Source organism: Xenopus laevis, chromosome 8S, assembly GCF_017654675.1.
Source record: "Xenopus laevis strain J_2021 chromosome 8S, Xenopus_laevis_v10.1, whole genome shotgun sequence".
NCBI lineage: Eukaryota > Metazoa > Chordata > Amphibia > Anura > Pipidae > Xenopus > Xenopus laevis.
Window position 1 is genome coordinate 37,301,734 of NC_054386.1, and position 12,909 is coordinate 37,314,642.

The 12,909-nt window shown below is 42.8% G+C and overlaps 1 protein-coding gene across 11 annotated transcripts in view; it reads right to left on the minus strand.

The window, feature by feature from the left end:
- The window catches only part of LOC108699996 (E3 ubiquitin-protein ligase HUWE1-like), a 159,206-nt gene that overhangs the window by 37,948 nt on the left and 108,349 nt on the right, over window positions 1-12,909 (minus strand). For all 11 annotated transcript variants that reach the window (XM_041574909.1, XM_041574913.1, XM_041574912.1 and 8 more), the window contains 7 exons: window positions 6,763-6,908; window positions 6,602-6,659; window positions 6,423-6,521; window positions 6,180-6,307; window positions 5,314-5,482; window positions 4,630-4,858; window positions 3,441-3,619 (listed from right to left, as the gene is read on the minus strand). In XM_041574909.1, the coding sequence (XP_041430843.1) occupies window positions 3,441-3,619; window positions 4,630-4,858; window positions 5,314-5,482; window positions 6,180-6,307; window positions 6,423-6,521; window positions 6,602-6,659; window positions 6,763-6,908 (1,008 nt within the window). The remainder of the gene's footprint in view (window positions 1-3,440; window positions 3,620-4,629; window positions 4,859-5,313; window positions 5,483-6,179; window positions 6,308-6,422; window positions 6,522-6,601; window positions 6,660-6,762; window positions 6,909-12,909) is intronic.

Genomic DNA, 12,909 nt, shown 5'->3' on the forward strand with positions numbered 1-12,909 from the left:
TCCAATATATTTATTGGAAGCTTGGACTCTTGCAGCGATCCTTGTGGGGTTAGGTTGTTCCATGTGCTCCCCATCCCCGGAGGCTTGCATTCGTGGCTATAAAACTCCAGTCTGGAGTCGTCCAGGATTGCCCAGTGTTTAGGTTGTTGGGTTTCAACCACCAGAGGAGCAATTCCCTTGTCGATTGGGACAGATATAGGGTTCGGGATAGGGGACCCCCTTTCCAAACAGAGTATGTTCGTGTGTAAATGTATCTGTGCAAATGGTATTGCCTCGATGGTGGATACCCTCGCTCCTAGTACTCTCATTGCCGCATGAATCTTAGTTTTCAGAGTAGAGGAGTCGTTTGACCTGATCTCTGAGTCTTCTCTGTTTTTCATGTGGAAGGCATACCAATTTCTAGGAATTCCATACCTAGAAAGGTCATCTGGTGACGGAGATGTAGATTTGGCCCAGTTCATGGTCCATCCGAAGCTCTGAAGGAGGGATATCGCTAGACGGAGATCCTCTGTTGCTCTCTCTCTCGTTCTGGCTTTTAGGAGTAAGTCATCCAGGTAGGGTGTGATTGATATCCCCTGCAATTGTAAGGTAGCTGCAGATACCGCCATCAATTTGGTGAAAACTCTGGTTGCTGCCAATAACCCAAATGGTAGCACTACAAACTAATAATGTCTGTTTTTGCAAATGCAAAATGAAGGAAGGGGTTATCTGGTGGCCAAATTGGAACATGGAGATATGAGTCATTTATGTCCAATGATATCAATAGTTGTCCCTGTTCCATTCCGCTTATTACAGATTGTAGGGTTTTCATTGTTTGGACAATTTTGTTTAGAGGTTTGAGATCAAGCACGGGCCTGAACGATCCATCTTTCTTTGGGACTATAAAAAGATTTGAGTAAAACCCAGAGAATCTCTCGTGTGAGGGGACTAGCACTATAAACTCAGACCTCTCCATACTGGCAATGCAGTCTAGGAAGGCCTGCGCCTTGGTAGTATTGGTAGGTACCCTGGACATGATGAATTTGTTGGGGGGGGGGAGCGAAAAAAATCAACCATCAAACACTATCTCCTTGACTCAGGCGTCCGAAGAGTATTAGGTCCATACATCCCGGAATCGTAGTAACTTGCCCCTCTACTTGATTCCGGGGGGAGTGCTCAGTCAAATGGCTGTCTGCTTGTTGCCTGTGGGCTTGTTATGGGTCTTGTTAATTTTTCACGGTGACTGTCACGACGCATGACCTTTGTGGCGAATTGTTTCTTCGAGGAAAGCTTCTGCTTTGGTCTCAAAAAAACCCTTCCTCAACTGATTGGGGACTGACTTTTCGATTGGGGAAGGAATGTGCTTTTACCCCCTGTTGCTTGAGAGATGATTTTTTCCAATTCTTCTCCAAACAACCGTTGTCCCTTAAATGGAAGCGAGGTGACCTGACCAACTTTTTAGCCACAGGGTCCACCGTGCTGCTATTGAGTGCACCGAGTTCCTGGCCGTAGTCTATTGTGGCATCACATAGGTAGGCTGAAGCATCCACAATGAGTAGAATGGATGTAATGAGTTCAGACCTGGGAACACCCTCCTGTATATCTCGGAGTAGGGCTTCCGACCAAGCTTGTATGGCTCTAGATACCCAAACCGAAGCCAATAGTGGTCGCAGTGCTGATCCCGAGTAGATCGCTTTTAGGGTACCTTCCATCTGCCTGTCAGCCGGGGTCCTTGAATTCAGCAGCAGCGACTACCCATGGATTAGACCACCCATTCCTTGGGGTAGGGTAAATTTCTTTGTGGCTTGAAGCTTCCTTTCTGGAAAGTTTCATTCCTCTGGTATCAAATTAGTCAGCTGGTCATGTGCAGGAAAGTAGGCTGTAGACTTGTGTTGTTGTTTGAATAATCCTGTGGCATGAGCCTTCTCTTCTTGTTTTTGCGTAATATTGAGAATATCGAGAACTCCCTTAATAATGCCATCAATGTTGTGTTGTGAGTCTTTGATCTCAACCTGATCTTCTTCCTCTCCTGAAGATGTGTCGGAAGGGGGAAGTTCACCCTTTGACTAGGAAGCGTTTGATCGGCTGAGGAAACATCGGAAATAATATGTAGAATGGTGTCAACCTTAGGGCTGTCTGCTCTCTTGCGCTTCCTGGTGTGCTTATTGCTCAGTTTGGATAGCACCTTTCCCAGATAACACCAAAAAATGAAAGTATTTTACAGTAATGAAAATATCATGTACTGTTGCCCTGCACTGGTAAAACTGATCTTGTTTGCTTCAGAAACACTACTTTAGTTCATATAAACAAGCTGATGAGTCACAATGGTGGAAATTGAAAAAAGGCTATATGGCAGAGGATAAATAGTGGATAACAGATAACATTATGTTCTACAGAGCTTATCTGCTGTCTGCTGTGTAACTTGAGCCTTCTCTCCTTTGAATGGCTGCCCACAAAGCAGCATATTGATATAAACAATAGTAGTGTTTCTGAAGCAAGCACGGCAGTTTTAGTAGTGCAGGGAAACACCATTATATTTTTATTACTTTAAAACAATTAAATTTTTTGATGTTACTGTTCCTATAATGAGACAGGCATATCTGTGGGGCCCATTTAGCCTTTTTCGGGCTATAAGCTGCCCCCCGAGTGGGGGTCCCACGTTTGGGGCTAACTCTCTAGGACTCAGGTATGCCTGGTAATGGTGTTGCCCCGGTCGTCAAAAGCTGGCTAATTACCAAAATAGAAGTTTCTATTGGCGTTGCCCATCCTCCAGGTAGCAGGACACTTAAAAAACTGTTGAAATATATATAGTTTGTGGGTTTAAGCTGGATCACCAGACACGCCCCTTGAATAATTTAATACGTGTCCTGCCTCCTGGAGGATGGTGCTTAACCCGTACGGTCCCTGTGTCCCCCAGAGACAACAGTGAATACAAATATTGTGCAGTATAGAACCATAAAACAAACTTTCACATTTTATTGGTCTGCAATTTTCCATCTTTTATAGAAAGAAGTGCTTTATTTTGCTGGAGGTCTGTTAAACTACATCTGATAGACAACACAATGCGTATGCTAGTACAGAATAACCTAAAATCTTATTCTCCTCTCCAGACATTGCTCTTCTTTATAGATGTGCACAGGTTAACGCACAGACAATACCAAAACACGGAATATATTTTTCTGCATTAGTACACTAGTTATAAAAGCTGTTGAGTTCAAATATAGCCAGCATCAAGCTGTTTATATACAAGTATCTATCTATATATATATATATATATATATATATATATATATATATATATATATATATATATATATATATATATATATATATATATATATATATATATATATATATATATATCTCTTTCTATCTATATTATCCTTATAGAACATTAATAGAACCAGAAAGCTCAGTCTAATGCAAAATTAGCAAGGGATACTTTTATCATTAAGACTCACCAGCCTGACTTGTGGCTGTACTCTGATCATGGAAAAAGTCATCAAGCATCTCGTCATCAGAGCGGGCTATGATGTGGACATCATCATTGCCAACAAGTAGACGTGCTCGGCCACGACTTTGCAGAGGAAGACTGCTGCTTAGTTGTAAGATGTCAGCAGCGGCTGAGGGCCCCAGCAACCTAAAAGAGCCATGACATATTACACCCTGCTAAGATTAGATGAACTAAATCAAATTAATGTAAAGTAGTTTTTAAAGGCTACATGTCAGAGGGTACTATAGGGGAACCATCTTAAAGGAAACAAAGTGGCCTACTAGCTACAATAAAATGTTATATGATTTTGAGGAAATGCAGTAAAATTAAAGGGGACCTGTCACCCAGACACAAAAAGCTGTATTATAAAAATCCTTTTCAAATTAAACATGAAATACAATTTTTTTTTTTATTAAAGCATTCATAGCAGTTGTAAGCTCATGTTATAATCTCAGCTGTCAATCAAATACTGCCTGCCCCTCTTCCATGGTTTAGGCATAGAGGCGGGTCAGAATTTCTTTCACCTTTCCATTCAGCACTTCCTAGAGGTCACTGCTCTCCACACATTACCCCTCTCTCAACAATTTCATTGTGTAGTCAGGGCATGGAGATGGACATCAGGTCCCCCATTCTGGTGCACAAACAAGATTTTGAGATGATGCAAGGCTTGTGATAAGATGAAAAGGGGGTCTCTATAAAGTAGAGTATTTACACACCACATTAGGGAAGTGGCCCAGGTGCACCACCCTGAGCCCTCAACATGGGGAGTGGACAACCATAAATGAATCTGGAGCAGGCACTCAAATAAAGGCAATCTTCCAACAAATAATTTAAATCAAGCAAAAAAGATTTATTGTGTCCTCTGCCTTACACGATTCGTGTTACAAACACTTAATCAGCCTATGATAAAGTGTTTGTAACACGTAAGGTAGAGGACACAAATCTTTTTTTACTTGATTTCAACTATTTGATGGAAGATTGCCTTTGAGTGCCTGCTTCAGATTCATTAGTGATGCAAGGCTTTCCTTAATAACAGTGTCCACAAAATGGCTCCTGCCTGTTTGTTTTTTTGGGTGACTGGTCCCCTTTAACTGTATGCCAGAATACACACTCCTATTATGCATGTGCAAATAATTAGCATCACAAGGCTTTCCTACCTCTGGAGGATTAAAGGTGGATTTGGCTGCCTATTGCCAGGATAATGAACATGTATCGTGTGACCAGTGTTGGCTGTGAGCTGTCTGAGTGTTCTTTGACTGCGCCCGATGCCCTGTGCCAGGCGAGTAGTGGAAGCACCACTGCCAAGAGTTAGAGAACCATGATCAGCATGTCGCACCATCAGAGGGTGTGTGGCAGGTATGTTACCAGGCGATGGAGGGATGTCAGCTGTCACACGAGAAAAAAAAAAAGAAAAGACTGATTAATAAAATTAAATAATTTACCATTTAAATTGTTTTCAATTGAAGGAAAACTAATCCAGTGGCACAGTGTTAAATAAAAAATAATATGCTAAAACAATCAAGCAATTTTAACTTTGATGTTTAAGTGAGATTATAAAAAAACACAATGAATAATAAAGACAGGAAAAATATTGAAGACAACACTCACTATTTTAAAAGCATTTACAACATGACCTTAAGAAGTCATCAGATGATGGTCAGTGACAGTTACTGATGTCGGTTTAAGACCATGTTGTAAATAAAGGAGTGTTATCAATCTACTAGAGATAGTGGATTGTGCTAACTACACTTATGGTTGGGTGTTTGCTATCATGTTAACACAACACACTTTACCTGTGTGCTCTGGCAACAAAAATTGCTCAATGGAAATGGTGTACTTACTTGCACTGGAAAACATATTATCAAACTCAATGATTAAATCATCTTCCCGGTCAAAACGCTCAAAGCGTACAAGAGGTGAAGCATTCATGTCTGGATAATCCTCATCCAGTTCCATCTCTGAACAGTCATCATCATCATCCTCATCCCCTTCTTCGCCTTCCTCATCATCCTATGACAAACAAAAAGATTATTTTGAATGGAAGAACTTGGTTCTAAGGAAAAACCTGCAGATACCCAAAGAAAAGTCCTCAGTTTAGAAGTTTAGAGAAGAGATAAGGTAATATGGATCTTCACTGCCCACCAATGCAAAATCTCCTACACTAGGTAATAATTAACTGTATAGGCACTACTAATGTCCAGAGGAAGTTGTGTTACAGATATCCTGCTGACCCCATGAGTGTGCAAACATTGTGGAAAGGTACAAAATGATGCACTGAAGGATTACCAGACATGTTAGCACTGATGTGTTAAGCCCTTCAGTGCTAAGGATCTAGCACAGAATTCCTAAGATGATGGTCAGATAGTACAACAGAATGCCCAAGGTGCAATGGGAAATTTAAGGTAAAAGTAGGAGTATGACTGGTTCAGAAGACTGATCATCTTATTTATTCTTCAAACATTTCCATTTCAGAGCTATTTAAGTTATTAATTGCCAATTTGAATTTTGTAGTAGCACCACCTTCTGGTAAGTTCCTGTAAATGTACAGTTAAAGAAAGTAAAACAGTTATACAAAGAAGTCTACTGGTGTTGCTCAGGAAGAAGATGGGAAAGGGCATCTAAGGCTTCTGATCTCTTTCCAGAGCAAAGTAACAGGAAAACACTAAATTCAGTCTTTAACTGTACAGTTAATGGGTTCAAACAGTACCTGATCGTCCTCATCTTCCTCTTCCTCCTCTTCTTCCTGGCTGTCATCTTCGTCTTCATTGCTGCCACTACTGTCCTCTTCTTGGGTATGCTCTTCCTCATCCTCTGGGTCTAGGATGTTCATAGAATCTATTATAGGTGAGAGATTATGAACGTTACCTTGACACGCTTCACATGATAAACACATTTGCTACAAGATTTAAAATCTTGGCTTAGTATGGTTGAGGACAAGCTCACTCCTTACCTTCTCGGTTAGCCTGAAGAGTAGAAACTTGGCTGAGGTTGTTAGGAGCCTCATCCATCAGCACATCTTCCTGTGATTCATCTTCCCCAACTCTGTTACCTGGCATAACAAATGACGTATTTATTTCTACAGCACCAAAAGCAGATAAAAATATACCACAGAACAGGAAGTATATTTACCTGCAGCACCATCCCTTTCAAGAAGTTCATCAATCAGGTCTTCAAGCTCAGTCTCCACCTAAAAAGATTATTAAAATGATTATTTACAAAATATTATGTTTACAAGGCTAGTATCAGCCACACAGCAGAACAAAAGCAGCCTGCATGTAAACCGTTCATACCTGCATCTCTTGTGTAGAAAGGACCTCAGGTTGGCCAGCAATAACCACAGCATCTGTCTCTGTCTCTCCATCCATGATGTCTCCATCAGCTACTTCAGCATGAGAAGCATCTGGGTCCTCTTCCTGCACTTCTGTTCCTGTTTCACCTTCATCAGAAGACAATAGAAATCAAAAGATAATATCTTTCGAAAAAAAAACGAAAACTTCTGTATTTTCAGTAATACCCATGAGGATTCTACAAAATATATACATTAAAAAGGGGATGTCCACCCAAAACCAGTTTCTTTCCCTATAGTGCTATGAGATATATGATTTTCTGGAATGAAATGAGTACTGCATAAGTAGGCTTTAACACATGTTAAGGCACAAAAATGACAATTGGATTCATGTACTCACCGTTAAATCCGTTTCTCTGTAGTCGACAGGGGGACACAGGAACCAGAGGGCAGGACACTTGATTGACAGATGAAAAGGGGCGTGCCAGTATTACCTCGGCTTTACCCCTAGTACTTCCTCTATGTACTTCAGTTGGAACCAAGAGACTAAAACACCATGTTGAAAGCAAAACAGGAGAACTATTCCAGCTCTAAACAATAGAGCATATTCAGGTGGGAAATCCTGTGTCCCCCTGTCGACTACAGAGAAACGGATTTAACTGTGAGTACATAAATCCAATTTTCTCTGCAGTCTCCAGGGGACACAGGAACCAGTGGGGACTTAAAGCAGCTCCAAAAACAAATCGGGAGGGTAAAATGCAAATTATGTTAATTTCCCCATTAGGTCTGCACTACTGCGTGCAAGACCTTGCGGCCAACTGACTCGAAGGTGTTGATAAAATTTTGTGAATGGGTGTACTGTGTACCAGGTCGACGCTCTGCAGATCTGCTCTGCTGAGGCAGAGTTGTGCCATGCCCATGAGGCTTCCATCGCTCATGTGGAGCATGCCTTAATTCGGAATGGTGGCGATCTGCCTTTGAGCTCTTCAATAAGGTGGCCTTGGATGCTAGTAACCCTACTCAGGATCCAGATAGGATGATAAGCAATGCTTTTGCTGCCGAATTGGTCTTGTACGCTTAATGTAAATCTGTAGAGCTCTGACCACGTCAAGCCCATGTAGTCGTTTCTCTTTCGTATTCTTTGGATCTGGACACAGGGACGGTACTATAATTTCTTGGTTGAGATGAAAAGATGACACCACTTTAGGAATAAATGAAGGATCAGTCCGCAGTACTGCCTTGTCCTGTGAAATACTAGTAGTGTGGGATCACAGGACAGTACTCCTAGTTTGGATACTCTTCTTGCTGAAGAAATAGCCATGAGAAATGTCACCTTCCAAGTAAGCCAATCCAGGTCTACTGATGCCAGCAGTTCAAAGGGGGGGGGGTCCAGAAACGCCTCTAGAACTACGTTCAGGTCCCAGTTAGGGACGCCTAGGAGGAGCGACATGAGCAACTCCTTGTAAGAATCATTTCACAGTCTCCTCTAGTGCTAGTCTATGCTAAAAAAACTATTGAGAGAGCCGAAACTTGGACCTTAAGGGAACTGAGCTGAAGTCCCAGGTCTAGACCCCTCTGTAGAAAGGATAGTATCGCTGGTATAGAAAGAGTTTCAAATGGAATTCCACTGTCGTGACACCATCTCCAATAAGTCTCCCAAATCTTTGAAGAAACCGGTTTTCTTGCTTTTAGCAAGGTTGCTATTACCTCTGATGAGAACCCCTGTCTTCTCCAGATGGACTTCTCAACCTAAATACCAATAAATTGAACAGTCCTGGGTTGGGGTGGTGTAGATCGTGGTACCATGTTCTTCGTGGCCAGAACGGTGCCATTATCTTATCTTTTTGAGTACCCTGGGTAGCTTGGGTAGTGGTAGGAAGACATACGCCAGTCTGAATGTCCACGCCTGTGTCATTGCAGCTATTCCCTCTGCTACTAGGGTCCCGGCATCAGGCAAGGAATAGGGAAATTTTTCGATTGATCCAAGAATGCCATGAGAGACTCCAATGGTTTACTAGGTCCTGGAATAACACAACAGACTGTAGAGATCAGCGCTGAAACGCTAGGGGAAAAGAAATATAGCAAATAGAGAACTAATGGTGTAGTATTTCTTAGAGAGTTGTAGTTCAGCACCTTCACCTATTCATGCACTATACAATACTGTGTTCCTATTTTAAATTTGGACACCACGTGCTGGTGATAGGTGGGTACTCACAAACGTTTCAAATTAACTTCAGCATAAATCAAAAGTAGACAGAATGTCTTCCCGATGAGATCCTCGCTGCAGACAGATGTGGAACACGATAATACCGTACAAATCTTTAAAAAATGCACTCACAATTTCGTAGTTAACATTGAGCATATCAAATCCTCCCTTCTGTTTTTCGCCTATGATTCTCAGAAGAACCGTAACACTGATGGTTTGACCATCCTGTCTGCAGCGAGGATCGCATCAGGAAGACATTCTATCTACATTTGATTTATGTTGTGTTGTTGCATTGGACTCAAACTGCTCAAGACTTGAGTGGTGCTGACCAGTGGAGGAAATTTATTGGCAGGTGTGTCTCTTGCTGGTGCCAGGTCCCTTGTGCCGTTCTGTCTTGCCACGTTGCTCCCCATCCGGAGAGGCTGGTGTCTGTTGCGATCACCGTCCACTCCGGTATAGCCCATGATTTTCCCTTGAACAGTCTTCTTGGGGAGAGCCACCACTGGAGAGACAGTTTGGTCTCCCGCGACAGTGGGAAGGTTTGTTGAAGGGAACCCTTCATCCACCATCTGAGAATGTAGAATTGCAGAGGACGAAGGTGTATTTGAGAGAAGGTTACCTGCCTCCTTAGAAACCATGGAGCCCAATACCCTCATTGCTTGGTGAACCATTGGTCTGTGAGATAAATTGAGGTTCCATATCTGCTTCCTCAGTTTGATTTGTTTTTCTGGTGGAAGAAAAACTCTCTGTTCTTGTGTGTCAAACTCCAATCCCAAAAATATCATCCTTTTGGTTGGCCAAAGCTGAGATTTGGCCCAATTGATCTTCCATCCAATTGTTGAATTAGAGACACTGCCCTTTCCAGACAGAAGTGTTGCTGCCATAAGTTTTGTGAATACTCTGGGGGCAGATGACAGTCCAAACGGAAGTGCTACAAATTGGAAGTGTTGGTTGGCAAAAGCAAACCTGATGTATTGGTGATGGTAAGGTGTGTATGTGAAGGTTACGCATCTTTGATATCCAACGACATCATGAGCTGATCCCGTTCCATGCCGCGAACGACTGAATGTAGAGTCTCCATTCTGAACTTCACTGCCTTGATGAACTTGTTCAACCATTTGAGGTCCAGTACCGGACGGAATGTTCCCTCTTTCTTAGGAACAATGAAGAGATTGGAGTAATAACCATAAAATCTTTGTTGCTGTGGTACTGGGACAATTACACCTGTCTGTTGTAGCGTTGTAACGCAATCCAGGAATGCCCAAGTCTTTATCGGATCTTTGGGAACTGATGACATGAAGAACCTCTGAGGTGGGTTTGAAGTGAAAACGATGTGATAACCTTCTGTAACATTTTCTTTTACCCAAACGTCGGAAGAGTGCTGGAGCCATACCTCCAGGAACCACAGAAGTCTGCCCCCTATCGCTGACTGCGATCCCGGAAGGGGTGCCCCGTCGTGTCGAGGTGGGCTTCTCCTGACCCAGCTTGCCTTGGGACTTATTTGGTCTCCAGTTTGCCCTAGGTTTGTCGTTGGGCCTATTCTGAAAGAATGATCTCCGAGGTGAATTTGAGCGTCTGGTGGATCTGTTACCTTGGTCACGAAAAAACCTTCCGTGCTGAAAGGTATTTGCTGAGCGGGACTTGGACTGGGGGATGAAGGTACTCTTACCCCCTGTTGCTTGAGATATGATTTTTTCAAATTCTTCGCTAAAGAGGCATGAGCCCTTAAATGGCAGTGCCGTCAATGATTTCTTTGAGCTGAGGTCCGCAGACCAATTTTTAAGCCAGAGTGTGCAACCACTGCCAGTGCTGATGTGCGAGCTGCCTCACAGAGATAGGCATTTGCTTCTGCAATGTAGTGTGCTGTCTGAATCAGATCCGTTCTAGGAGTCCCATCTTGGATTCCAGTAATGAGAGATTCTGACCAGGCTTCTATAGCCTTACCCACGCCGATGCTAGGGATGGGCGTAGCGCTGCACCAGCTGCTGCAAATATGGATTTTAAAAGAGTTTCTAAACGTCTGCATCTGTGACAGGTAGCGTTGTATTTTTGGACAACCTCAAAACTAGAGCATCTACGATTGGAGGAAAACTCCATTTGTCAACTAATTCTTTCGGGAATGGGTAGGACTTTGAAAATTTTTGTGACGTCTGGAATTTCCTTTCAGGTATATTCCACGCATTCTGAACCACTGCCAGTAACTGATCATGGGCTGGGAAACATGTTCCTGACTTAGGTTGGCGTTTAAAGAGCCCTTTAGCTTTGGGTTGATCATTGGCTGAATCTAACTTTAGGACATCTGTAATTGCCCTAATGATACACTTCACTCGTGGTGAGTTTCCTTGTCTCTCTCGTCCTCCTCCTGTTCCTCTCCTGAATTCGGAAGGGAGGAAATAACTTCACCTTCGGAATCTGAACCCTCTTACACATCGGATGGTTATGTCACAGTTGGTGATAGTGTCCTTTCTGTAGCTGTGCGTCAATGCTTCTTTGTTGATGCTTCACCCATCTTGGACATAGCCTTCCCGATCGATTCTGCAATAGTACCTGCGATGGTATCAGCTATTGATGTTATTTGATGAAGAGATGCCAGTGACTGGGATAACTGAATGGCCCACAGTGGTGCTGGGGGTTCTCTTGAGGCTATGGATGCTGAACTGTGGGAAGCCTCTTCCTGAGACAAAGCTGCTGGCTGACTACTTTGTGAGCCCTGGCTGTCTTTGTCCACTACTTTTTCGCTGCATCTTGTGCAAGCCAAATAAGTAATTTGCCCCTTTGTCTTTGAGGCTCACCCCCCCCAAGGGAATAATGCCCCTGTCCTGCCTTCCGCAATGGTGAATGGGAAGCACTTGGTGTGAAGTGCAGGCTGTCTGCCTTTATTGTCCCCTTTGCGGTCAGCGCCTGTTTGCTTCTGGCTGGGTGCTAGTAGGCTATGCGCACCCCCGGGCAGAATCCCTTGTCTCCAGGCTGAGACAGGGTCAGAACTGGGTGGCTGTCTACCCCTACGGGAGTGTCATTTGCCCCGGGACTTCCCCACTTGGGGGTTAACTGTTAGGGTACAGATAGTCCTGCCCCAAGTCTTGCCCCAGGACACTTGAAAAACTGAAGTTCATAGAGGAAGTACTAGGGGTATATCCGAGGTAATACTGGCACGCCCCCTTTTCATCTGTCAATCAAGTGTCCTGCCTCCTGGAGGTATGGAGCTTTACCCCTGGTGGTTCCTGTGTCCCTGGATACTGCAGAGAAATATTGATCAAACAGTAACCTACAAGCATTAATTTACAAATCAACAGACTAACTAGTTTTATATTTTTCTGTAAACAGTGGACAACAGCTTTTGGCTCCCTGATGATTAATAATACAGAAGACCTTGGTCTAGGCGTCTCCACACCCAAAATGGTGGATCACACACTGTTCCCCACCCAAACCTATTTTGTGAAAATTTTCTCCCACTATCTTAATGGGGGAGTTTGCACTAGGAATATGGGAAATAAGGGAGGGATCACCAATTTGTTCTAAAAGGTCCCTAATGTACAGTTGAAGTTAGCCTGTTTAGCTTGTGAGTTTGATTTATTTCCTTGACATTTACTGCACTTTCTGAACCGAATAGTGCTCTTACTTAAAGCAAATTTTCGAACAACAAATGTGAAACCAGATATGCAGAAAGCTCAAATTTACAGGAAGGAGATCTCCCATAGAATACAATGCAAATTATTCAATTTATTTAATTTGGTAACCAATTGCACAAATCCACTTTTGTGGCAAAACAATCCTATTGGGGTTCACTTGGCATTTAATAGTTTTTTAGAAGACTTGTGGTATCTGGATTTAAAAAAACGAATCCAGAATAGCCCAAGCCCAAAGCATTACTAGATTGCTTACCAGTACATTAAACAGTTTAATAGTTTTGAAAGTGCTTCTACAGAGGGCAGTCTTTGTCTGTTT